Source organism: Carcharodon carcharias, chromosome 14 (genome assembly GCF_017639515.1).
Source record: "Carcharodon carcharias isolate sCarCar2 chromosome 14, sCarCar2.pri, whole genome shotgun sequence".
In the NCBI taxonomy this organism is placed as follows: domain Eukaryota; kingdom Metazoa; phylum Chordata; class Chondrichthyes; order Lamniformes; family Lamnidae; genus Carcharodon; species Carcharodon carcharias.
In genome coordinates this window covers 12,448,467-12,474,453 of record NC_054480.1, presented here as the reverse complement: position 1 = coordinate 12,474,453, position 25,987 = coordinate 12,448,467, and the positions used below count along the sequence as shown (strand labels likewise).

The window sequence follows — 25,987 nt, the reverse complement described above, 5'->3', positions numbered from 1 at the left end:
TGACCGACCAAAATGGAGGTTTATTTGGGAAGGCACCAAATACATTGAGACGCTACATTGGGAGCACGCAGAGGTGAAGTTGAGGCATCAAAGAGCATGAACAAACCTCAAAACACCTCTGCCCAACCCTTCAAGCACCATCTACTCCACAAGTAGCAGAGTCTGCGCTTTGGACTTATCAGCCTTCTCGGAGGTCCATTGAACTGGAGTGACTGCCTAAGATAGAATTCTGCACACTCGAGATATGGGGATAGGGCAGAAAAAGTGGAGTTGAGGTAAAAGATCAGCCATGATCTTATTTAATGGTGTCACAGGCTCAAGGGGCAATGAGGCGTACTCCTGCTCCTGTTTATGTTCCTGTGTTTACTAGAGACCTTTGAGGTGCCCTAGGAAGTTACAGGCAGGAAAAACTAGTTCTGCGGCTGGTTCTAGATGTCTCAAACTTGAGAAGCCAGTGTTTTATTTCCTTGTTTCCTGGTCTCCTGTTTGTGCATTAACTGAGGTCAGGTGATCTTTCCTGGCCCTTGCAATTGTGGACCAGAAGTTGGGAAAGTTGCCATGACAACTCGGTGATTTCTTTTCTTTGATTTTTCTTTTAAACCCCTCAACACACATTGTTTTCTAAACTTGTTAGTTCAGTTCCCCACAACCCCCACAGTCTAGTTGGAGAGAAAACTTTCCCTCGGGTGAGTGGGTTAATAACCTGAGGCCATAGATTTAAAATTATTGGCAAAAAGCTCTAGAGGAGAGATCATTTTGAGTTGTCAGGATCTGGAACAGTCTACCTGAAAAGCTAATATAAGCAGATTCAATCAATAATTTTAAAAGGATTAGCAACATATAGGATTGTGGACAAAAAGAGAGCTTGTGGGACAAAGCAGAACCAGCATAGGCTTGATGGGTAAAATGGCCTCCTGTGCTGTAAGTTTATATTCTTTTGCTGTTAACTGTCTTGTTGAAAGAGCCTGTATTTTGCCTGAGTAAGTCATTTGAGATTCAATGTATGCTTTTTAGTCTGAGCTGTCTAAAATGTACATTTTAAGGATCTCCCAGTTCTTATGAACTAATTGGATGTAAAATAGGTTGAAGGTAAAAAGAACGTAAGCTTAGTGTGTGCGCTTTAATCTGTGTTTGTAATTTTATTTTTTGACCAAATCAATTCTCACTGCAGCAAATAGCTGATCTAATAGGCGCAGACTACAGAGAAATCATCTTCACCAGTGGTGCTACAGAGTCAAACAACATGGCGATCAAGGTAAGCTTTCTATAATAAAAGCAAAAAACTGCGGATGCTGGAAATCCAAAATAAAAATACCTGGAAAAACTCAGCAGGTCTGACAGCATCTGCGGAGAGGAACATAGTTAACATTTCGAGTCCGTATGACTCTTCAACAGAACTAAGGAAAAATAGAAGAGAGGTGAAATATAAGTTGGTTTAAGGGGGGGGTGGGACAAGTAGAGCTGGATAAAGGGCCAGTGATCGATAGAGGCAAAGAAGAGATTGCCAAAGATGTCATAGACAAAAGGACAAAGGTGTTGACAGTAGTGATATTAGCTAAGAAATGTGCTAATAGGTGACATTAAGGGTAGAAAGCAGAACGAGCAAGGTACAGATAGCCCTAGTGGGGGTGGGGTAGAGGGAAGGGATTGAAATAGGCTAAAAGGTAGACATAAAACAATGAATGGAAATACATTTAAAAATAATGGAAATAGGTGGGAAAAGAAAAATCTATATAAATTATTGGAAAAGGGGGGATCGGAAAGGGGGTGGGGATGGAGGAGAGCGTTCATGATCTAAAGTTGCTGAACTCAATATTCAGTCCGGAAAGCTGTAAAGTGCCTAGTCAGAAGATGAGGTGCTGTGCCTCCAGTTTGCATTGAGCTTCACTGGAACATTGCAGCAGGCCAAGGACAGACATGTGGGCATGAGAGCAGGGTGGAGTGTTGAAATGGCAAGCGACAGGGAGGTCTGGGTCATGCTTGCGGACAGATCGAAGGTGTTCCGCAAAGCAGTCACCCAGTCTGTGTTTGCTTTCTCCAGTGTAGAGGAAACCGCGTTGGGAGCAGGGAATGCAGTAGACTAAATTGAGGGAAGTGCAACTGAAATGCTGCTTCATTTGAAAGGAGTGTTTGGGCCCTTGGACGGTGAGGAGAGGGGAAGTAAAGGGGCAGGTGTTGCATCTTCTGTGGTTGCATGGGGAGGTGCCGTGGGAGGGGATTGAGGTGCAGGGGGTGATGGAGGAGTGGACCAGGGTGTCCTGGAGGGAATGATCCTTGTGGAATGCAGCGCGGGGGGGGTGGGGGGTGAAGGAAACATGTGTTTGATGGTGGCATCATGCTGGAGTTGGCGGAAATGGTGGAGGATGATCCTTTGAATGTGGAGGCTGGTGAGGTGATAAGTGAAGATAAGGGGGACCCTATCATGGTTCTGGGAGGGAGAGAAGGTGTGAGGGCGGATGCGCGGGAGATGGGCTGGACATGGTTGAGGGCCCTGTCAACCACTGTGGGTGGAAAACTTCGGTGAAGGAAGACATGTCAGAGGAATTGTTTTTGAAAGTGGCATCATCAGAACAGATGCGACGGAGGCGAAGGAACTGAGAGAATGGGATGGAGTCCTTACAGGAAGCGGGGTGTGAGGAGCTGTAGTCAAGGCAGCTGTGGGAATCGGTAGGCTTGTAATGAATATTGGTGGACAGTCTATCACCAGAAATTGAGACAGAGGTCAAGGAAGGGAAGAGTCAGAGACCATGTGAAAATGATGGGGGGTGGAAATTGGAAGCAAAATTAATAAATTTTTCCTGGTCCAGATGAGAGCATGAAGCAGTACCAGAGAAAGAGTTGTGGGAAGAGGCCAGAGTAGGACTGGAACAAGGAATGTTCCACATACCCCATAAGGAGACAGGCAAAACTGGGGCCTATGCAGGTACCCATGGCCACACCTTTTATTTGGAGGAAGTGGGAGGAGTTTAAGGAGAAATTGTTCAGTGAGAGAACAAGTTCAGCCAGACAGAGGAGAATAGTAGTGGATGGGGATTGTTCAGCTCTCTGTTCAAGGAAGAAGTGGAGAGCCCTCAGACCATCCTGGTGGAGGATGGAGGTATAGAGGGATTGGACGTCCATGGTGGAGAGGTGGTTGGGGCCAGGGAACTGGAAATTGTTGATTTGATGTCAGAGGAATCGCGGATGTAGGTGGGGGTTACTGGACAAGGGGAGAGAGAATGGAGTCAAGATAGCAAGAAATGAGTTCCTGCGGGTAAGCTTTCTGTTTGGTGTCGAGGTGAATTTATGTCTAGCCTTGCATTGATACAATATCAATCTTTGATCTGCGTTGGTTAATCAGCCTGTTGATGTTATGTGAGCTTCTCTGAAAGACAATCACTAATGTATTAATCTGAGTCTGTTGTTTTAAACTTACCACGCCTTCTGTACTGTCCTTTGCCTGTTAGAATTTTTTAACCCTTATCACTAAAACCTCAATAGACACTATCTTATTCCAGTGAGGTCAGATGTGCAGCATTCAATTGCTTAACTTATCCCTAGTACTTCACATTTGACCACAAATGTTTGAGACAGTAAATCACCACTGTTTTTTAGTTTAAACATTAGCGCTATTTTAGTTAAAATGTTGAGAGGTTTATATGAAATTGTTGAGAGGCCCCTGCCCCTCCAATACACTGTTAAGGTCTCCTGCAGGAACATGGAAAGTGTAAATCCGTCAGCAGGAAAATTTTTTGTAGCATTTTTCATGTGATTCTGAACTTTTTAAACATCAAGTTATTTTTATACTTCATTTATGTGTTATGCATCCTGGGTTTGGATCAAATATGACTGGTGCTGATGATTAATTCGCAGTTCAGTGAAGACCAGCCTGAATTGTTGAATTTGAGTGAGAGAAAGAGAGAACTTGCATTTATGTCATGCCACTCATAATCTCAGGATGTACCGGTGGATGACAAACAGGCCTGTGATCACCAAATATTTTGACAAAGGGCTTGTATTACTGGTGAATGCTGGCCACTGGATTTGCTTATCCTTTCCACAGGATAAGACTGGATAAAGAAGGCCTTTCAACCCTAATGCTTTCATCCTTGAAAATTACTAATCCCCCCTGTCATCTTGTTACATGTTTGATGTCATCCTACCTCAGTCAGGGTTTATGCAGCAAACAACAGAACTTTTGATGGTGCGGTACCTCCTCTGTGATGTCAGATGAAAAAGTGCAGAGCGAGAACTCACATCCTTCTGGCCCACAAAGTGCTGCTAAACTGACATTTTTTTTTTAAAAAGGAGCAGGGGAAAGCCATTCAGCCCTTTGAGCCTGTTGCAATATTCAGCTAGATTATGGCTGATCTGATCTGAACTCATCTACCCACATTTGGTTCCATAATCCTTCATACTCTTCCTAACAATTGATCGATCTCAGTTTTGAAATTTTAAATTGAACCCCAGCCTCAAGAGCTTTTTGGTGAGAGTCCTGCATTTCCACTACCTATTTTTTTTTTTGTGTTTCCTGACATTACTTGTGAACAGCCTAACTCTAATTTTAAGGTAATGTCCCCATGAACCTGGATTCCTCCACAAAAGGAAATAAGGTAGATAGAGAGAAATTATAAAGCCCAGTAATCATTTTTAAACATCTCAATTAGATCAACCTTAATCTACACTAAAGGGAATAAGACCATAAGATGTAGGAGTAGAAGTAGGCAATTCGACCCATTGAGTCTGCTCAGCCATTCAATGAGATCATGGCTGATCTGATAATCCTCAACTCCACTTTCCTGCCTTTTTCCATATAGCCCTTGATTCCTTTACTGATTTAAAATCTGTCTATCTCAGCCTTGAATATAGTTAACGACCCAGCCTCTACAGCCCTCTGCGGTAAAGAATTCCACAGATGCATTAACCGCGGAGAAAAGAAATTCCTCCTTGTCTGTCTTAAAATAAAACTGTCTTTGTAATTTAGCCCAGGAATATTGCTGTAAAAGTGTAATGTGGCTATATTTTGTGTATCTCCTTATTTTGAATCTATTTTTGATCAAATATTGTGCTCCAGAAGTTAAGGTTATTTTTTGTCACCCTCTTGTTGTTTCCAGGGTGTTGCAAGGTTTTACAAAGCCAAGAAGAAGCATATCATCACAAGCCAGACAGAACACAAGTGTGTACTGGATTCATGCCGCATGCTTGAGACTGAAGGTTTTAAAGTGACCTATTTGCCAGTGAAGACAAGTGGACTTATAGATTTAAAGGTAGGTTTTCATTTTGCCAATATTTCACCCCAGATTTTTCTGTAATTGTTGACTCTTGAAGTGTGTGGATTGATATAAAGTACAGGTGCCTGTCAGCACCTTATTGCTTGCCCACAGTCTTTGTGGATGTTGGTAAGTATCTCAACCAACCAGGGAAGAAAGAGGAATTCTGTTCTGTCCTTAGCTGAACTTTCAAGCTGGATAGCAATTGGAAGAATGGTTTTTTTTCTGCTCCCTAATCTAAGAAAGTTGAGAATAATTGTAATTATTGCAGCTATCAGTGAGGAACAAGCCTGAAAATATGGAAGTGCTCCATACTGTGTAGTGTCTTCATCAATTAAGAGAAACTTCTATCCTATAGACAGAACAGAGATGTAGCTAAAGAATAAAGAAAGGGTGTCCTTGTACTTATATAGCACTTCTTATGATCTCCAAATCTTCCAAACTGCATAACAGCCAGTTAATTATTTTTGATGTGCAATCACTTATAATGTAGGGGAAACCAGCAGCCAATTAACATACCAGGCTCCAAAAACATCATTGAAATAGATGGGCAGATGATCTGTTTTTGTGGTTAGTTGAGGGATAAATATTGGCCAAGACGCCAGAGAGTACTCCCCTGCTGCTCTTCAAAATGGTGCTGTGAGATTTTTTTTTGCCTACATCTAAGAGGGCAGGCGGGGTCTCAGTTTAATGTTTCACCCTTCAAGGTGGCACTTCTGACAGTGCAGCACTCCCTCAGTATTGCAGTATTCCCTCAGTGTTGCACCGGGAGTGTCATCCTATGTTAATTGTATATCAATTATGTTTAAGTATATGCAGGTGGAGGGCATTTATTGAGGTTCCATTTGAACGAATTGAGATTCTAACCCAACTACCCCCAGTTTCAGGCGTTGTGAAAGCTTGTAATGTTTCACTCTCTAAATAAATGTTAGACTGAGTAAAGATAGGCTCCAGTACTGTCATTCACTGACTGGCTTCCTGGAATATAACAACCTGGATTATATGCTCAAGGACCTGGAGCAGGACTTGAACTCACAACCTTCAGACTTAGTGGCAAAAATTCTATCCACTGAGCCACAGCTGTCAAAATTAAAAGAACTTTTTTAACTTTTTAAAATGAGAAAGGACTTGTTGATGTGAATCTCTTTCAGTGACAGTTTTCTTGCATTCGCGCTAGATTAAAAATTGATGCATCTTCATGGATCGAGGAGTAGACCTTAATTCAAGCTAATTAGATCACTTGCCACAGTTTGTTAGAGGGTAGTGTTGAGAAAAAAAGCATTTTTGTTTTGGTGTTGCTAACTGTGATTTTTCTTCCTTGACTAGGAACTAGAGGAGGCAATACGACCGGATACTAGTTTGGTGTCAATAATGAGTGTGAACAATGAAATTGGGGTAAAGCAGCCTATTGATGAGATAGGTGTGTAAGCATGGATTAATGTTCTAAAATTTCCACACTAAATTGCATATTATTATATTGAGCAGAGAGGATTAAGTATGGATTATGAACCTGGCTGCCTCCTCTCCATAACTTTGGTCACAGAAAGCAATTGTAGTGTCATTGCAGCTAACTCTGTATAAACCAAGTCTTGGATCTCTCTTGCTGGTGTGGCTCAAATCACTGGATGAGCTCATTGATCCATCAATATTAGCTGGTTTATTTTTCATACAGTTTGAGTTTATAAGACAGAAAGGGCTTCCATTTTATATGGTTAGTGCCTTTCACGACCTCAGGATATCCCAAAGCACTTCATAGCAATTGATGTACTTTTGAAGTGCAGTCACAGCTGTAAAGTGGGAAGCACAGCAGCTGATTTGCAAGCTCCCACAAACAGTATTGTGGTAATGACCAGATAACTTGCTTTTGTGGAGTTGAATGAGGAGTATAAATATTGGCCAAGACACCAAGAAGAACTCCACTGCTCTTCAGAATATACCCATGGAATCTTTCATGTCCACCTGAGAGAACAGGCAGGCCTTCCTTTAACATAAAAGCAAAATACTGCGGATGCTAGAAATCTGAAACAAAAACAGAAAACGGAGCTCTGAAGAAGGGTCATACTGACTTGAAACGTTAACTCTGTTTCTCTCTCCATAGGTGCTGCTGGACCTGCTGAGTTTTTCCAGCATTTTCTGTTCTTCCTTTGACATTTCATCTGAAAGACCACCTCCAAGAATGCAGCACTCCCTTAGTATTGCATTGGTGTCAGCCTGAACTGTGTTTATCTCTCTGGAACGGGCTTGAACCCACCACCTTCTGACTCAGGCCAGAGAGCTACCACTGAGCCAAGGCTAGCACCTTCAGTTTGAGGTCAGCTGAGCATCTCTCCCAACTTTGTATCTGATTCCAAATATTTTCTTTTCTTTAATATGTTATTTATAAACTGCTGCAAGATAATAGCAATGTAATTAGATGGTAGGATATTCTCAAGAGATTTGTATTAGGATTAACCTTTAGGAAGCTCTTGGCCCCTTTACTTATGGAGCTGCTCTGGGGTCCAGTGAAGTAGCCCAGGTACAAGAAGACCTAACCTGATAGATATCCATGCAGTGAGCAACTGGGCGCAGAATGCCATTTTTTCTCAACACAATATGCTGTGCGTCAAACATAAAGTATTCCCTGAGAGTTTTCTTGACCTGATGTTAGGAGATCTGAGTTAGGGAGCAGAAAATCAAGTGTGATTCTTGCTCCTAATTGCAACCTAGTAATTCGTGCTGAGAGAATGGACAAGGTCAGGCTCTAACTCAGCTGTGTTGACTCACTGTGCGGACTTGCATGTGAACAATGGTCACTGGAGAACTCCTGGCCTCTAAAACTGCCCTGCAGCAAGGAGTTGATGCCTTCAGCAAAGGAGGGGGGTGGGAGTGGGGGGGTGCGGGGCTGGGGGGCGGTGGTGGTGAATGCCAGGAAATAATAGTTTCTTTGAGAGCTGTCAATTAAGCTGAACCATATAATCTCCAAGTTTGCTATTGGCATTCTTTCACCTCTTGCATCTGCTAGTGGGCCTTCACTTATTTTGGTCTTTTGTAGGTCGCATGTGCCATGCTAACAAGGTGTTTTTCCACACGGATGCTGCACAGGCTGTTGGAAAAATTCCTCTTGATGTGAACAAAATGAAGATTGATCTGATGTCTATCAGTGGCCATAAAATCTACGGACCAAAAGGTATATACTTGAGCCTGCCCGCTTCAATTCAGTTACACCTCTTCCTTTGCAAAAACTCTGTCACAATAACTTAAAGCCATGTCTCACCTGACTAAGGAGGCAGAGACATAAAAGACTAAAGCAACTATTATTTATATTTATTTTTGTATTTTTTGACATTTAATTTTATCACATTTCAAAATGTTGGCATAAGACCATAAGACGTAGGAGAAGTAGGCGGCTATTAGGCCCAATGAGTCTGCTCCGCCATTCAATGAGATCATGGTTGAACAAATAATCCTCAACTCCACTTTTCTGCCTTTTCCCCATAACCCTTGATTCCCTTACTGGTTTAAAAATCTGTCCATCTCACCCTTGAATATACTTAACGACCCAGCCTCTACATCCCTCTGTGAAAAAGAATTCCACAGATTGATTACCCTCTGAGAGAAGAAATTCCTCCTCATCTCTGTTTTAAATGGGTGCTCCCCCTTACTTTGAGATTATGCCCCCTGGTCCTAGACTCTCCCACAAGGGGAAACAACCTCTCAGCATCTACCCTGTCAAGCCCCCTAAGAATCTTATGTTTCAATAAGGTCGCCTCTCATTCTTCTAAACTCTAATGAGTACAGGCTCAACCTCTCCTCATAAGAATATCCCTCAATCCCCTGGATCAACCTAGTGAACCTTCTGTGGACTGCCTCTAATGCTTGTATATCTCCCCTTAGTTAAGAGGACCAAAATTGTTCGCAGTGTTCTAGGTGTGGTCTAACTAGTGCCTTGTATAGTTTTAGCAAGACTTCCCTATTTTTATATTCCATTCCCTTTGAAATAAAGGCCAACATTCCATTTGCCTTCCCTATTACCTGCTGAACTTGTATGCTAGCTTTTTGGGATTCATGCACGAGGACCCCCAAATCCCTCTGTGCTGCATCTTTCTTCAGTTTTCCTCCATTTAATTAATATTCAGTTCCTCCAATCTTCCTGCCAAACTGCATAACCTCATATTTTCCCACATTTTATTCCATCTGCCGTGTTTTTTGCCCACTCACTTAACCTGTCTATATCCCTCTGTAGACTCTGTCATCCTCATCACTTGCCTTCCAACCTGTTTTTGTGTTTCTGCAAACTTGGCGATTAGTATATTCACTTCCCTCATCTAAGTTATTAATATATATTGTAAATAATTGTGGCCCCAGCACTGATCCCTGTGGCACTCAACTAGTTACACGTTGCCATCCTGAAAATGACTCCCCACCCCCCCCACCCCATATCCTAACTCTCTGCCTTCTGTTAGTTAGCCAGTCCTCTACCCATGCTAATATACTGCCCCCAACACCAGGGGCTCTTATCTTAAGTAGCCTTATCAAAAGCCTTTTGGAAATCTAAATATATTGACGTCTATTGGCTCCCCTTTACCTATCCTGCTTGCTACCTCCCCAAAGTCTAATACATTTCAGGCATGATTTCCCCTTCATGAAGCCACGCTGACTCTGCTTGATTATATTATGCATTTCTGAATGCTCTGTTATTGCATCCTTTATAGTAGACTCTTAACATTTTCCCAATGACAGTTGTTAAGCTAACTGGCCTATAGCTACCTGTTTTTGTCTCCCTCCCTTTACGAATAAGGGTGATTACATTGGCAGTTTTCCAATCCTCTGGGACTATTCCAGAATCTAAGGATTCTTGGAATATTACTACCAATGCCTCCATTATTTCTGCAGCTATTTCCTTTAATATCCTAGGATGCAACCCATCAGGTCCAGGTGACTTATAGCCTTTAGCCCCATTAGTTTCCCTAGTACTTTTTCCCTAGTGATAGTTATTGTATTTATTTCCTCTGCCCTTTTGCCCATGATTATTTAGTATTTTTGGCATGCTATACGTGTCTCCTACCGTGAAGATTGATGCAAAATATTGATTCAACTCCTCTGCCATTTCATGGTTCCCCATTATTATTTCTCCAGCCTCATTCTCCAAGGGGCCTATGTTCACTTTGGCCTCTCTCTTCCTTTTTATATACTTAAAGAAGCTCTTACTGTCTGTTTTCATATTACTTGCTAGTTTACATTCAAAGTTTATTTTCTCCCTCTTTATTTCTTTGGTCATCTTTTGTTGATTTTTAAAACTTTCCCAATCCCCTGGAATACCACTAATCTTTGCCACATTGAATGTTTTTTCTTTCACTTTAATACTATCCTTAACTTCCTTGGTTAGCCATGGTTGATTTACCCCCTTCCTACAATCCTCCTTCCTCACTGGACTATATCTTTCTTGTGAGTCATGAACTATTTTTTTAAACGCCTGCCATTGTTCATCAACTGTCTTTTCTGCTAAACTCCTTTCCCAGTCCACTCCAGCCAACTCTGCCCTCGTTCCTTTGTGATTAACCTTATTTAAGTTTAGCACAGTTTCCAAACTAAGTTTCTCACTCAGACTGAATGTTAAATTCCATCATGTTACGATCACTGCTTCCTAGGGGATCTTTTACTCAGATCATTTATTAAACCTGCCTCATTACACATTACCAGGTCCAAAATAGCCTGATCCCTGGTTGGATCCACAATATATTCTAGGAAACAGTCCCAAATACACTATGAATTGCCCGTGGTTCAGGTAGTAATCCTGAGGTTATTACCTTGTAGGTTCTGCTTTTTAATTTAGCTCCTAACTGGCCAAATTCTTTCAGCAGAACCTCTTTTTTCTAGTCCTATCGACGTCGTTGGTACCAACGTGGATGATTACAACTGGATTCCTCCCCTCCCACTCCAAGTTCCTCTCCCTTTGGAGATGTCCTTGACCCTGGCACCGGGCAGCCTTTGGGACTCATGCTCACGGCTGCAGAGAATAGTATCTACCCCCTAATTATACTACGCTGCTATTTCCTCCCCCCACTTGAATCACGGTGTCACGGTGCCGTGGTCAGTTTGCTCATCCTCCCTGCAGTCCCTGCTCTCGTCCACACAGCTAGCAAGAAACTTGTACCTGTTGGAAAATTGCAGGGGCAGAGGCTCTTTGAACGCTACTCCCTGGATCCCTGTACCTGCCTCACCTGCAGTCACACCCTCCTGTCCCTGATCACAGACCAAATTTGAATTATCCAACCTGTGGAGTGTGATCGCCCCCTGGAGCAAAGCGTCCAGGTAACTTTCCCCCCCCTCCCTGATGTGGCACATGGTCTGCAGCTCAGACTCCAGTTCCTTAAATCTGATCTGAAGTTCCTCGAGCTGCAAACACTTAATTCGGATACGTTTGCTCCGGATCATTGGTGTCCAACAGCAATTTTGCTTTCCCAGCAAGAGTGCCCTTGCCTAATGACAATATTTGAGAATGGTAAGGAGTTTTAATTTCACACGGGTTATGGGGCCAGGTTCACTTTTGTGCCTAACCTATTTTGAATCTTATTTGTGCATCAATTTGCATCTCCCATCCTGTTGCTCATCAAAAATAGACTTTTTTAATGACTGTACTTTAAACAATGTAATGCACAATAAGTATTCTACCATCGTAGAGCTGTAATGAAACTGTTCTTTTTAAGGCCAGAAGCCTGATTGTCCTTATTTTTTTTAGCAATCTGAGGTCACAGAGTTCAATCTCTAGATCAGGGAACTTTGAGGTTTTCTCATCAGTTTCAGACTGATACTCAAATGTGCCTGATGTTTAATTACATTACTTCTGTAACAATGCATGGCATTTTAGTATGCTACTTGAGGGTGTCCGTGGGGTGATGAACAACATCAAATGCAAGTTGTTTTTTAGCTCTGAAACATAATGCACACATGCTAGGGTGAAGTTGTCCCTTTATAAGTCCAGAAAGTCCAGCTGCCATTAAGCAAACACTATGCAAATTAATTCAGAATTATGTAAAGTTACTTAGAAGTTACAACCCAGCAACAGACTGTTGGCCCAATCCTTCATTTGAGTAATAGTCTGAATCCCAGGCGTCAGCTCTGTTCCCACATCTATTTTTCTTGTTCTTCAACTGTTAAAGTTCTGCACCCAAGAATCCTATTTTTTTTAGTGTGATTGCTAAAGTCAATTAATAGACTGCAGATATGATGGCTCCTGTTTCTGAAAAGTTCCTTTGCTGCTTCATAACTTTTTTTTAAACAGTGATATAGAAATCTCAGGTGTGATATCAATTTGACATGTGGTGAGCAGGAAATGTGTACGTGAGGCACGGTGTGGCTTTTGGTGTTTTGAAGCTACATTCTGAATTTTATGGGGTTTTAAAGTCAGGGATAATAGAGAAAGAAAGTTTGCATATATGAAGTTGCTGTGAGGGTTTGATAGTTATATGTTTTGGTGCTGGAGTTGGAATAAAATGGAGCCTGTTTACTTGCTAGCTCTTGGCACAATCTCATGAATTATGATTAAATGGTACTTTTATAAAATGGTGCAGATTTTATTTGCCTAAGTTTTACATACCTTTAAACAATGGTGGAGACATCTTAAAAGAGCTTGGGGCAACCACTGCAAAGGCTCAATGGAGAAAAGTCACAATCTAAGGCCAGCCTGCCTGCCATAGTGCACCAAGTTGGAAACCATGTAAAACTTCTTAGCTGTATGCACTAGAGAATGTTTGACATGGAATGTAATTGTATATTGTAAATCTGGTCTGTAATTGTAAGAGTAGGGAGACACCTCAGTCCCAATGCTCTATTGAACAAAATTTAACTACATTGCTCTGTGTAATGTCAAATTTGAACAGCTGTGTAATGTACTTTTATAAATTTTATGAAGAAAGTATATTTTTGAAAAATAAACAGATGGAGCGTAGAATGAATAGGCAGTCAGTTTTAGAGAAGAGTGTGTGCATCTACAGACTGTTACTCTGAGATGGGATGAGGCTATGGAGGGTTTGCATGTGAATCTTTGAGTCAATTCATGGGGGCAGGGATCCAAAAGAGTTGGGCAAGGTTGGGGTAATAATGGATGTATATGGGCACTTTGTGCAAACACGTTTGTCATACCTCTATGATAGTTTGGCAATGCAACATACTAGTTTGAATGTGATGTGTGATCAAAGTTTTGCCTTTTTGTGTCCTCTATTAGGTGTGGGTGCGTTTTACATCCGGCGTCGCCCCCGAGTGCGAGTAGAGGCTATTCAGAGTGGTGGGGGGCAGGAGCGAGGCTTGCGCTCAGGAACAGTTCCAACTCCACTGGTGGTCGGGCTTGGGACAGCATGTGAAATAGCTCAGCAGGAGATGGAGGTAAGTGAACTGTTGATGAGCTTTTACTTTAGTTAAGGGCCAGTTTTAATCCATAATGATAGATGCTGTGTATTGTATTGTGCCTTAGTGTGTTGCGCAAAAAATTTGGTCACATTCTCAATCTTGGATACAAAGAAATGTACATTGTGTGTCTATGTAATACACCTACCACTATTTCACAACACAATTCTACTTACATGATGTGAAGATTATTTTACAAAGTTTGTGACCGATGTTTGGAGCCATTACACTTGCGTACATCATCTATTTTGTTATGCTGTTTATTCCCCGTCCTTCCTCCTTTTCCACCCTGCACTGCAACCAACCCATTTCCTCCTTTTTTCTAATGCCATTGACTCTTGCTCAGTATAGTTCCGCTGATAGGCACTTTTCGATAGTCCACCATAACAGCTGTGTGTGAACCCAGACCGGCTATCTAACCATGATGGTATCAGCGTGTTTAAAAGGTCAGAGGGGAGGTTATAGTTTTAGCAGCAAATCGGAAGACCCACAACGATTGTTCTTCACTGCTGTCAGTAAGGCTGAGCTTGATAGGTACTGTTGACTGTATAATGGCCATATCTAAATAATAGTAGTCAATGACATTGAACTAAGTGCCGATCATTGAGATTCTAAAAGGTAACAATTTCTTGCCAGTGATGCACACTCCACTTGGAGGTTTTTATTGTAGTGTCTGTACTGTGTGTCCTTGGCTACAACCCACCCTCCCCCCTTTATGAAATGCAGAGGAATGGTTATCCCCACTCCTGTAATCTGCTGAGCTGTTTTACTGTGTACATTGATGCACTTTTAAAGTGATTTGTCCTGGCCTTCTGTAGATGTGGTTCGTAACACACATGTGCTTATTCCTGCAGCTTGACTATAAGCATGTGTCCAACCTGGCCAAACGTTTGGTGACTCAAATAATGAACCAGATCCCTGACGTGGTTATGAATGGGGATGCAGATCAAAGATATCCAGGTACAGTGACTGACTCTGAGTTTGAAAGAAGTTCGAATTATAGGATTTACAGAAGAAGATTGTGTCGGGGTTGCTTCCAGCTCTTCAACTGGAGCAACCTAATCTCATTTCATGTCATGATTGGATATATACTTGGAAAAAAATTTGCAAGTGCTCTGGGGAAAGAGCACAGGCTCAATGGGCTGAATGGCCTCTTTGTGCTACATAATTCTATTTGCCTCCATGAGTTGTCAGTAAAATATCAGATATGACCTCTTTCACCAAGGAACTGAGAACTGGCAGGTGAAACTGAAGGCTCTGATGGCAGGCTGAATTCTTCAATGAGCTTACTGTCCCCAATAAAGATAAAACAAAAAGAACTGAGAACCTGAAGTGCAAACATATGCTGTTTAAAGTAATCACGTCAGCTGGTCAGCATAATTTAGGTGTACACCATTAGTCAGAATCTAGTGCTTTTTGCTTTTTAAAGTTAAATAATCTTTGCTGTTTCACCAACTTTCACCTTTTTGAAGACTGGTAAGGAGTGGGGAAATTCACTGCCTCTCTTGACTTACCATCCCCTTGCCTTGTTTTGGATACTAAGTGTCCACAGTTGAGAGCAAATTCCAGGATTTTTTTGTTTCTCAAATTGCTATCTGATTAAAGTCTGGTGCAGCTCTAATCATTGTTTGTTTTCCTTTCAAGGCTGCATTAACCTATCGTTTTCATATGTTGAAGGAGAGAGCCTCCTGATGGCTTTGAAAGATGTAGCCCTTTCATCAGGAAGGTAAGTGTATTGGCCTGACCTTGACTGTCTTGTTATTGAATATCCCCTATCCAATTGTCAGAGCTAGGCACCTGGAAATGCAAACTCAAAGCACCCCAAATCTAAACAATTTCTAAATACTGTTCTGGCTTAATAAGAGCATGTTTAATAGGTTGTCTTGGAAAAATGAAATAAAAATAATTTCAATAAGAAGCAAACCTTTACAAAGAACTTTATAGGCCATTCTGCCCAGCTGGTCCATGCTGGTGTTTTTGCTCCACATGAGCTTACTCCCACTCTACTTCATCGAACCTGATTGACATATCCTCCTAATTCTTTCTCCCTTGTGCTCACTTAGCTTTCCTCTTTTTTGGTCTCTGTGACAGTGAGTTCTACAGTCTTGCCACACTCTCTCGCTTTCTCCTGAATTTCTTATTGGATTTTTTTAGTGACTGTCTGTCTTGTATTGATAACCCCTACATTTTCACACCCCACAAACAGAAACAGCTTTTCTATGACTGTAATACCCCTTCATAATCTTAAAGGTCAGACTGGGATTGTTGCATTTACATATGAATAATTGTGGTCATTTTCATCAGAAGAGGGGAGCACCTGGGCTGATTTGATAAAGACGTTTAAAATTATGGCAGGATGGGAAAGATTCAACATCCAACAATATTTTAGGTGGTTGAAGGATGGAGGAGTAAAAGCACATAATAACAAGGCAAGAAAATGGGATTATTTGGAGGCTAAACACAAACATGGACTAATCTTACCAAAAAGTTTATTCATGTGTTAAATTCCATTGGCCACTGAGATGTGCTAACTCCAAATGGCTAGGTGATGGAACCTGGAGTCTCCTGATCTCTAAGGCTTAGTTATTCATTGACTTTACTAACTGAACCATCAGAGATATCTGGGCCCTTAGTTTATTTTTTCTCTATAACTTGCACAAATCCCTCTTGCGTGTGTTTGAGTACATTAGAGATTGCAAGTGTGAGAATTAGTATTATTTTAAATAATGGTGTTTAAAAGTTTTGCCAAGGTTTTTCTCTCTCTCTTTCCTTTAACGGCTACACTACAACTCTGCCAATTGGTGTGTGCATGCGTGCCCATGATTAATTAAACTGGGAGAAGGTTAGTAAAGACAGCTTGTCTGTGGGAACTGAGAAGAAAGTTAAAGGAGCTAGATGCATGCATTTGTAATGAGAGGCAATGGTGCAGTGGATTTATAAGTAAATAGGTTAGGTTTAGAAACTTGCATTGCGATAGATAGATAGAGACTTGGCTTTTCAGCTGTTATATTTCAAAGGGGACTAAGGGGCTTTGGCAACTTACAAAGGTTTCATAAGTAAACAAGGGAAGGTTATTAAATTTTATTTGACCCGAAAGGGGAGAAAATAGGAAAACATGAAATATTTTTGTTTTGGAAAAGTTGAGTTTAAAGAGGTGCTGAGGACAATGGAATCGAAAATGAAAGGGATAAAGGATATTTTGGGAAAGATGTTGAGCCGAGTTGTGTGACTGTGAGGAGATGTCCTGAGAACACATCTGTGCTAGGAGAAGGTGTGAAAGTTGTGAATTTGAAGCAGTCATCGAGTTTTCAAGCCAGAGAAGCTTTTGTTTTCAAAAAGCAGTCTATTTCTGAACCTTTCTTTGGATTTCCACAGCAGAGTGGAAGAAAGTGAGAAGTAGTGTGGTATACCTTTTATTAAAGTGACACCAGTTTTGCCTTGGGTAATATTACTGGATTTTTATGGTTAAAAGTTTTTATAAGGAGCTGTTGTCAAATAGGTTACTTCTGTGTTCTGACCAAGTGTGGTTTTTTGGGGGGATGTTTTGTAATACTGTTTTAACCATGTAACTTTAATCTTGTGTGCTCAAGTTTTTTTTTCCCTTCTTGTTAATAAATCTTTTTAATTTTAAAATCCTAGAAGTGTTACTGGGATTCAATGCTCCTGGGATCAGTAGTTCTTTCCCTCCTTTTCAAAATACAAAAAAAAAGTTATCAGTGAGACAAGTTTCCCTCTGGGATTTGACTTGCTCAGCAGATAACACCGCCTATGGTCGTAATACAATTAATGGGAATCTTATCAAAATATGTAAGAACTTGTAGTGAAAGTAACATTTTTAGATCGAACTCATTAGGATTGTTTACTGCAGCTGCATTGTGTGTTTTTATTTGCAGTGCCTGCACGTCAGCCTCTCTAGAACCTTCCTATGTCCTGCGAGCTATTGGTGCTGATGAAGATTTGGCACACTCCTCAATCAGGTATGGTATAAAAGGAGGCTTCCACCCTCCTGCCTTCCTTTTTCTTAATGAATATTTGACTTGATTTTGAGAAAGTAACCATTGTTCATTGAATAAAATGCTTTGAGAATGTAGAATACTGAACTTTGCACCTAGCCCAGAGCTTAAAATAAAATATTTACACTGTTCTCCGCCCCTCTCCCCCAAGCACCATTGGTCCCTTTCTTTTGCTCTGTCTACCCTATGAACTCCTTTGATTATCTTGAATACCTCCCTCAGATCACCTTTTAACCTTTCATCTTGTGATTTTCATCCAGTCCTGAGTTCGATTGCCTCAAATTTCATTTAAAAAAAAAAGTAAATTCTCTGCCTATACTCTCCCCTCTGCACTCATTTTCTGAAGGCTTTGATCCATGTTTCAGTGTCTGATTGTCTCTAATATTTTGCCCAAGTGGACATTGCTGTGTGAGCCTTGACCTTGATTTGGCAGGTTACTTAATTATTCTAGGAGAAGGGAAAATGTCTCCTTTCCAGCTAAAGGAATTACAACAGTTCATTATGTTGACAGACATTTTACAAGCGTCTTGGGATGCTTTACAACATTAAAGGTGCTATGTAAATTCAAGTTGTTGTTTTGTTCTTTCTCATTCCCCTCCTACCCCCAGATTTGCCTTTTGAGACGGAGAACCTTAACTCTGTGTTTTTGTTTCTTGTCCTGGTGTATCAGATTTGACGCTGTCCCCTTTATAATCGCAGATTTGGAATCGGGCGTTTCACTACAGAGGAGGAGGTGGATTACACTGCACAGAAGTGCATCCAGCATGTGCAGAGGCTGAGGGAGATGAGGTGCAGTATTGAATTTGTCAACCAAAATGTTGGGGGAAATAACTGTCGGCTGAAATTATTGTGTTTTTGTCACTACATTTCAAACTCAGCATTTCTCTTGATGAAAACTTAAAAACCAAAACTGAAATGAACTTTCCTATGATTAATGGACTGCTCTTACTTGTCAATCTGCATCAGATCTTAGATTTCAAACTGCAGAATGAAGCCCAGTTAGCAATTCCAACCCCAAATGCTTCTTGACAATTTCTTTAAAAATAATCCTGAAAGACTAGAATGAAAATAGGGAACAAAAAAAAAACCCCAAAATTAAAACTAAAATTTGGGATCAAAGGATGAGACTGGTATGATCCAATTTTTTTCCTGATGACTAAGGTAAAATGAGATTCACTTGAGCTTCAGTGACCAGTGTAAAGCTGAAAATTGAAACTAAAGTAGGAGTTAAACACTGATCACAATGTAACCAAAGTGTAGAATGACTGCGAGTTTCTTCTGCAGACAATGTATTTTGGTGGCTACAAGAGGGTGTGTGCTATTGCACTGTCTCTTGCCCTTCTTTAAGTACGTATGTGTGTGTCGATCAGTATAGCAACTGTCAGCCATAGAAATGATGCCAAGTTGATTGATTATTGTGAGGGTTGTAACACAGCAAGACTGAAGAAATTTTTGTCCTTGCTATATTCTACCATCTTCCACCCTTGAGGTTCGTCTGCCAGGCAGGTTGAGGCAATGTAATCTGGATTTGTGTGTCATCGCCAAGGCTGGAATGTATTACCTATCTCTAATCCTCCTCGAGGAGGTGGCAGTGCATCACTGCCTCAACTGCTGCAGTCCATGTGGTGAAGGTACACCAAAAGTGCTGTAAGGCAGGGAGTTCCAGTACCTTGAGGCAGCTTTGGAGTGGTGGTAAATCCCCAAGTCAGCAAGGTATTTGTGAGATTTGGAGACGATGTTCCCATGCACTGCCACTACCTTGTCCTTCAGGGGGTTGCTGGTTAGGAAGTATCAGTTTGTGGCTCCTGGCGTTGTCCTTCAATCCCAGTGTGTCAGTCACAGAACAGTTCCCGTTGGACATGAGTCCATGCCACACAACTGAACTAAATGGCAATCTCTCATAGACCTTAGGAAGGCTGGTGTAGGAAATGGTTGGGAGAGGGGGAACAATATCAATATTTTTGCAGTAGAGGAGCTCTTTTGAAACTGAGTATGGCATGTTGTTGGGACAGTGTAAAGGGAGCTTCACTCTGCATTTAGCTGTGCTTATACCCAACCTTATGATGCTGATACTGGATATCTGAAAGGGGAAGAGTTTCCTCAAACACTAACATAACAAAAAAAGTTACTTAAAATTGAGAGAAGTTCCCCAGCTCTAAATCGTGTAGCCTTGGACACAGATGTATATTTTCATTTTAAAAGGAAGTTAGTCCCTACAATTGAGTTTTGATTTCTCTCTAATTTTGTTTCCCCTTTTTTTACAGCCCTCTCTGGGAGATGGTACAGGAGGGAATGGACCTGAAGAACATTAATTGGTCTCAGCATTAGAACATTCCAGAAGGAGCTGATGGCTGGGAAGGGTCTGTTGTCATGTTCCGTGACCAGAAGATGACCATCTCTGGGATTCTGCTCACAACCTGTGGAACGTTATTAGTTTACATAAGGATAGGTAAACCAAGATGAACTTGCTGTGCCTCAGGTACCAAGTCTGAGAGTGCATTGCTGTAAACCCACAGAGGATTTTACACCCTCTCATTGTAATTTATTGGCATGGTTTATGTGAGCTTATAATATATATTTTTTCAATAGCTGATCATAAGTAGTTCACTTTGTTCCTTTTTAAAAATTCCTGTTTGTGGACATTGAATGAAATGCTGCTGCTTGCTCGTTGATGTGCCTTAACCTGTTAGAAGTCAGTCAGTTTCACAGAGGCATCTATACTATTTCTTCAGATGCTGGGCTAACTAAACATAGTGCTTGCCATTACTCTGAGCCCTGTAAACCAGGATCCGGGGTTAAGAACAATTCTTTGTTGAACTTGTTAACCTCAGTTGGAGTGGTCGACACAAACGCTACAAATGGACCTTGCTTTACCCACTTTACTTCCCCCAAACACCAGAAGGATGGAATTCAACTGGGCCTCGTGTACAGTTTTCTGACATTCCCCCTTGGGTCCATGGGCTTGTGCGGAACTTTGGGCCAGAGGTGAACGCAAGTGGCTTACTGGCCCTTCAAAATCAATGGGTGTGTTCAAATAGCTGTCTAGCTGCACTCCAGGAGCATGCACACAAAGGTAGGTACCAGAGGAATGCTGTCATACCTGGAACCCCCAAACCTCTTTCCCCACAAGCCCCGAACAAAAGTGGCGAGGGGGAAGAAAGCAGGAGGTGGAAGCAACATAAAACTACCAGTGGATACCCCATGGTGTCTTCAGGGCAAAGTGAATTTAGTTATCGTCTGAACTTCCCTTTGTGCAATAGTGATGCTGATTGTATACTTCTGGGGACCTGGGTGTAGGATGGTACAATTTGGTAGGAAGAACGAGGAGAGACAATATAAAATGAAAAGGCACAATTCTCGTGGAGAGATCTGGGAGAGTGTGTGCACAGACCATTGAAGGCGGCAGGGCATGTTGAGAACATCAGTTTAAAAGGCATATGGTTTCTTTGCCTTTATCAATAGGGGCAGAGAGTACAAAAGTAAAGAAGTTATGGTGAACCTTTTGTGGAGCACTGGTTTGGCCTCAGCTGGACTATAGTGTACAGTTCTAGGTGCTGTGCTTTAGGAGGGATGTGAAGATAGTTTTGAAGAGGGCAAGGAAGTGATTTGTGTGAATGGCTCCAGGGATGTGGCACTTTAGTTGCAAGGATAGATTGGAGAGGCTGTGGCTGTTCTCCTTGGAGAAGAGAAGGCTGGAAGAAGATTTGATGTTTTCAAAATCAGGCAGTGTCAAGATAGAGCAGTTGGAGAGAAATCGTTCCCATTTGTGGGAAGATTGAGAACCAGTTTAAAGTGACTAGTCAAAGAACCAATGGAGGTATGAGGGAAAACCTCTACGCAGCAAGTGGTTAGGATCTGGAATGCATTGCCTGAGTGTTGTGGAGGCAGGTTCAGTCACGGTTTTTGAGGGGGCAGTTGGATCAGTACCAGAAAAGAGAAAATTTGCCAGGCTACAGGGAAAGAGCAGGGGAGCAGGATTAGCCGAGTTGCTCTTGCAGTGAGCTGAATGACCTCTTGCTGTAACCGTTCCATGAATCTGTATGATATGGAGCTCATTCTCCACCTAGTGGTACAAGCATCCAGCTGCAGGTCTTTTTAGAATGAGAATATATTATTATACACCACCTAGCGTGTATTATTGTATTGATTTAAATTAGCAAATGAAATTCAAGACATGAAAAGTACAGAAGTATGTATTCATGTCAAATAAACATATTATCAATCAAATGCAAAACTGTGTCCAGGTCAAGCTACTTACTGACAAAGGAAATACGCAACTTCCACAATACATGTGGATGAGACCATTCAGGCACTTGGTCCACATGAGAGTTTGTGAGGTTACCGTGAAGAAATGCTCTCCAAAGAGAAGTGTAGGAAACCTGGCAGGTTGCCAGAATCAGTCAGAAAGCCTTCACCCTGCCAATTGCTGCAGCAGGAACTCAGGAGCTGCAGTAATTTTGGGAGGGAGCTGTGCAGCAAGAAGTAGTGGAATCACCCTGCAGAATCGATCTCTTAATAGAAAACTACTCTTTTTCAGAAGTGATTTACTATCCAGGAGGAAGGTTGGCATTGGGGCTACTTTGCTTTAGGTATAGGGACAGGATTGGACAGCTTATGCTCCTTTTACTGTAAAAAGTATGAAGCTGCAGGTGTGACTTGAGTACCTTAATGTTGATACCTCAAAGAACACATGTGCAACGTTGTGCATTTAAGTGGACAATGGATGATATTAAGAACAGATCTGGGACCCTTACAGTGCATATCAAGGTTACACTGCCAGCCCATTTGAAACAGTGCACAGGTGTAACTTGTGATTGTTACTTCCTTTATTACACTAATATGCTGCATGTTCGATTCCCTTTCCACCTCTTTAGAAATGCTTCACTTTGAAGTTGCTCACTTGTGCTAGGATGTATCTCCATAAGGCTTGTTGTGGCTCTCCAGTTGCTCACCCAAGTGGGCCATCCTTGTGTTAACTAGCCTGTGCATGTTGAAGGAGAAGAAAGCATCTCTATTTGATCCTTGATTAGTACTCGCACCCTTGACAGAGGTTCCTATCCAGTGATAAGCAATGGGAATCCCTCAGTACTGTGCTGGAGTGTTGGCCTACACATTCTGCACTGAAACTTGATATGGGCTCAGACTCAGAGTTTTGCACCCAGAGTTGAGCTTGGGTTGCCAACTTTCTGGCATATTTCTAGAGGTTTTATTGCAAGACAACCTGTCTCAAACCATTTTCTTCCTCCATTAACACAAACCCCCCCCCCCCCGCCAATGTTTTTAAAGCTAATAAACAAAAAATTGCAAAGAAATTGAAAAACAAACTTTATTTTTAACTGCTCCTCTTTCTCCTGGGTGCTGATAGTATACCTGGAGATTGATCTTTAATTCCTGGAGACTCCAGGGCGATCCTGGAGAGTTGGCAACCTAAAATGTATCAACTAACCCAGCTTGGTTCTACAGGATTCAGTTGAATTACCTGGTACCCAAATGTCCTACCCATTCAGCAGAACTCCTAACCTGGGGATTTAAATTAGTAATAAACCTGAGGAGAATAGGAAATATTTTTGTGCAGCACTTGATGGTCACATTTTGCATAACATTCTCCTTTGAAACTATACATTTTATTAACTTGCTGCTACATGGATAGGCAGATGTGCAAATAATTTACAGCTGATTTTTTGAGTATTCATATTCCTTTCTCTTTCCTTAAGGTGAAGTATTAAGGAGTGTTTCACTTTATTCTTATCTTCACAGAGAATCAGAATTGTTCCAGTGCAGAAGGAGGCTATTTGGCCCATTGTATCTGTACTGGCGTTCTGAGCATTTCACCTCATGCCATTCTCCTGCCTTCTCCCCTTTCTAATAAGGGGTGGCGATGCCAGATGTCCCCAGGCTGAGGCTGTGCTAGTCTGGGTCTCTGATATTGCAGTGGGGAGGAGCTATGTCCAGCAAAAACTCTATTTTAGTCAGGTGTGGTGGGGAGATTGCCTCTTGAGATTTGTCTGGGAAGCTGATAGGAAAATGAGATATGCCATGTACCCACTCAGATGTCTCCCTGCAGTCTGCCCACTCACTGACTTCCTCTTATATGCAATAGAAACGGAATCAAATCCTGTTTGAATCAAAGGAACAATTATGCCCATCTGATGGCTTTTAACTTTGAAAATGGAGCAGTGTTGATCCAACAGACAACCTGAATGTGAGAGTTCACAGGGATTGCCGATTTGGGGAAACATGGAAATCTCCCTGTTACATTAGGGGCTGTATGTTGATAGGGCAGAGTGAAATCTTCCCTGTCTGAGGGACCAAGACCTCGTATATAGTGTATTTTTATAAAATATATATATATATATATATAGATATGCTCATTGCTATCTCTTAAATTATAAAACTGAACAAATACCTTTAAAATGGCTGAACCTTTGTGACTCTCGGACAAAAGAAGCTACTTGACAGTTTTGGGAAAACTTGCACCTTGTTATCTCTGAGGAGCCACTAAAGGCCCCATGTGGACTGTGATATCCAACTTCAGAGAGCACAATACAAAGGCCATCTGCTTTTAATAACCCAGGCTGGCCAGAAGGAGATGGGTTGTCTGCTAACACAAAGGCCGGACAAGCTTCCTTTCAATTCCTAATCGCTGAGACAGCTAATAGTCTTTGGAATCCAGACGGTTGATACATATCCTTTGTCAAAGATGGTGGAGAGATGGGAGTCATGTGACATGGGCCTCTGGCTTATGGAGCAAGTAATATTGCCTTGCTGAACTGCATAGCTCAGTCTGCTGTTTACCACCCAGCTAACAGCCTCATGGACAAGAACCTCTGCCCAGATGGAATATATCTGACCCTTTCTATTGAAAGCTCTGTGCCATCGCCTACAAGACTCATTCATCTCTGCATGTCTATCTCACTGTGTGAAGTCAACACCACTGGAAAAGTGAATTCTACAGCATCTGTTTCAGCCCACTGACCTCCATGAATGAATACCTCATTAGACTTTGTTTCTGGACTCTGGAACCCACGTGAAACAATATTTAGTTTTTCTGTCTCTACCGTAAAACCTTCTTTTCTCCCTCTCTTTGCTGTCTGGATGTGGAGGTAACGTTGTGACCCTCCTTTCATGGTTTGAATGTGTGCAATAAACTAACCCTTTTTAGTTCATCCTATCTCCAGTTTGCTGTGGGGCTATTAATAAAAAAAATTGGATCACCTAAAAAGAGGGGCTGGGAAATACAGCACCACTTGAGGGAAACAAATCAAAAACCCCTTTCTGTTTACGGACAGGTGGTGAGAGGAGAAATTAGTACTGTTTAAATGAACCCCCCTTCTGTCCGTAACACCTGGCTTTGTGCTGACATTGGGATCCTGAAAAAGGAAGTGTAAGAATCCCATAAGGCAATATTTCTCTCCTGGATAAATACAATTTTATTTTTTAATGACTCCTGAAAATTAAAAAGCTACTGCTTTAATTTCCATTACGTTATTTGGAATCTTGCTAGTGACAGACTGTAGGGACCGGGTCACACTCCAAATAAATAATTAGGGTAGAACAAGAACCCTGCAAATCAGACACACAAAATTTCTGCATCTCTAGTTTGTTGGATTGGAATTTTTTTTTTTTACTTTTTGTGTGCTGCCTCAGTGGGACAAAACAATACGCACAATTTATACTTTTCTGTTTAATGTCGAAACCTACTTGGGTTTCCAGGGACACACGATGTATAATCTGCTTTTGTGAAACATGTACTTTATTCACCAACTTTACTAATACTTTATGTATGAGATCTGAGTTATTAAAGGTTGTTATAGCGTGTCTCTCTAATTTTGAACAGATCCCTTTAATTGAAATTAATTTGGAGACCAGTTGATGCTGTTTAGTAAATTAGAAGATTGCTCAAAAAAGAAACATGCTGTTGAAGCTTTTTGTTTTGCACTCATCAGGACAGATATGCAAGAATACCAATAATGAAGGGAACAACAATTTATACTGCATAAGAGAATGCTGATTAGTTGGCAAGTGGACTCTGATTGGTAGAGGTGCTGCCATGGAGAATGCACCAGGGAACAGTTGACTGCCAAGCTTTTGTTTAACACCCCAACAATTGGTGGATCATATTAGTTAGACGTTCCTTGGTGTGCACTCCTTGGCAATGCCTTGAACTCTTTAGAATTGGTATTCTTGCAAATCTGCTAGAGCACAAGGTGAAATGCTGTGACAGCACATCTTTTTTTACAATATTCAAACTCCATACTACCAAATAATTATTTAAATTAAAAGAACATTTCCTACTGTGGAAGTGGTCCTGGTATTAACCAGAATAAACCACTTTTGTTTATG

At 41.4% G+C, this 25,987-nt stretch overlaps 1 protein-coding gene across 1 annotated transcript in view; it reads left to right on the top strand.

The window, feature by feature from the left end:
* The window catches only part of nfs1 (NFS1 cysteine desulfurase), a 30,697-nt gene extending 8,819 nt beyond the window's left edge, over positions 1–21,878 (top strand). Inside the window, exons 4-13 of the mRNA XM_041204500.1 lie at positions 1,172–1,255; positions 5,094–5,246; positions 6,576–6,669; positions 8,281–8,415; positions 13,453–13,610; positions 14,486–14,591; positions 15,276–15,357; positions 17,525–17,608; positions 18,344–18,433; positions 19,909–21,878. Of these exons, the coding sequence (XP_041060434.1) occupies positions 1,172–1,255; positions 5,094–5,246; positions 6,576–6,669; positions 8,281–8,415; positions 13,453–13,610; positions 14,486–14,591; positions 15,276–15,357; positions 17,525–17,608; positions 18,344–18,433; positions 19,909–19,972 (1,050 nt within the window). The 3' untranslated portion in view covers positions 19,973–21,878. The remainder of the gene's footprint in view (positions 1–1,171; positions 1,256–5,093; positions 5,247–6,575; positions 6,670–8,280; positions 8,416–13,452; positions 13,611–14,485; positions 14,592–15,275; positions 15,358–17,524; positions 17,609–18,343; positions 18,434–19,908) is intronic.
* Positions 21,879–25,987: the final 4,109 nt, after the last annotated feature.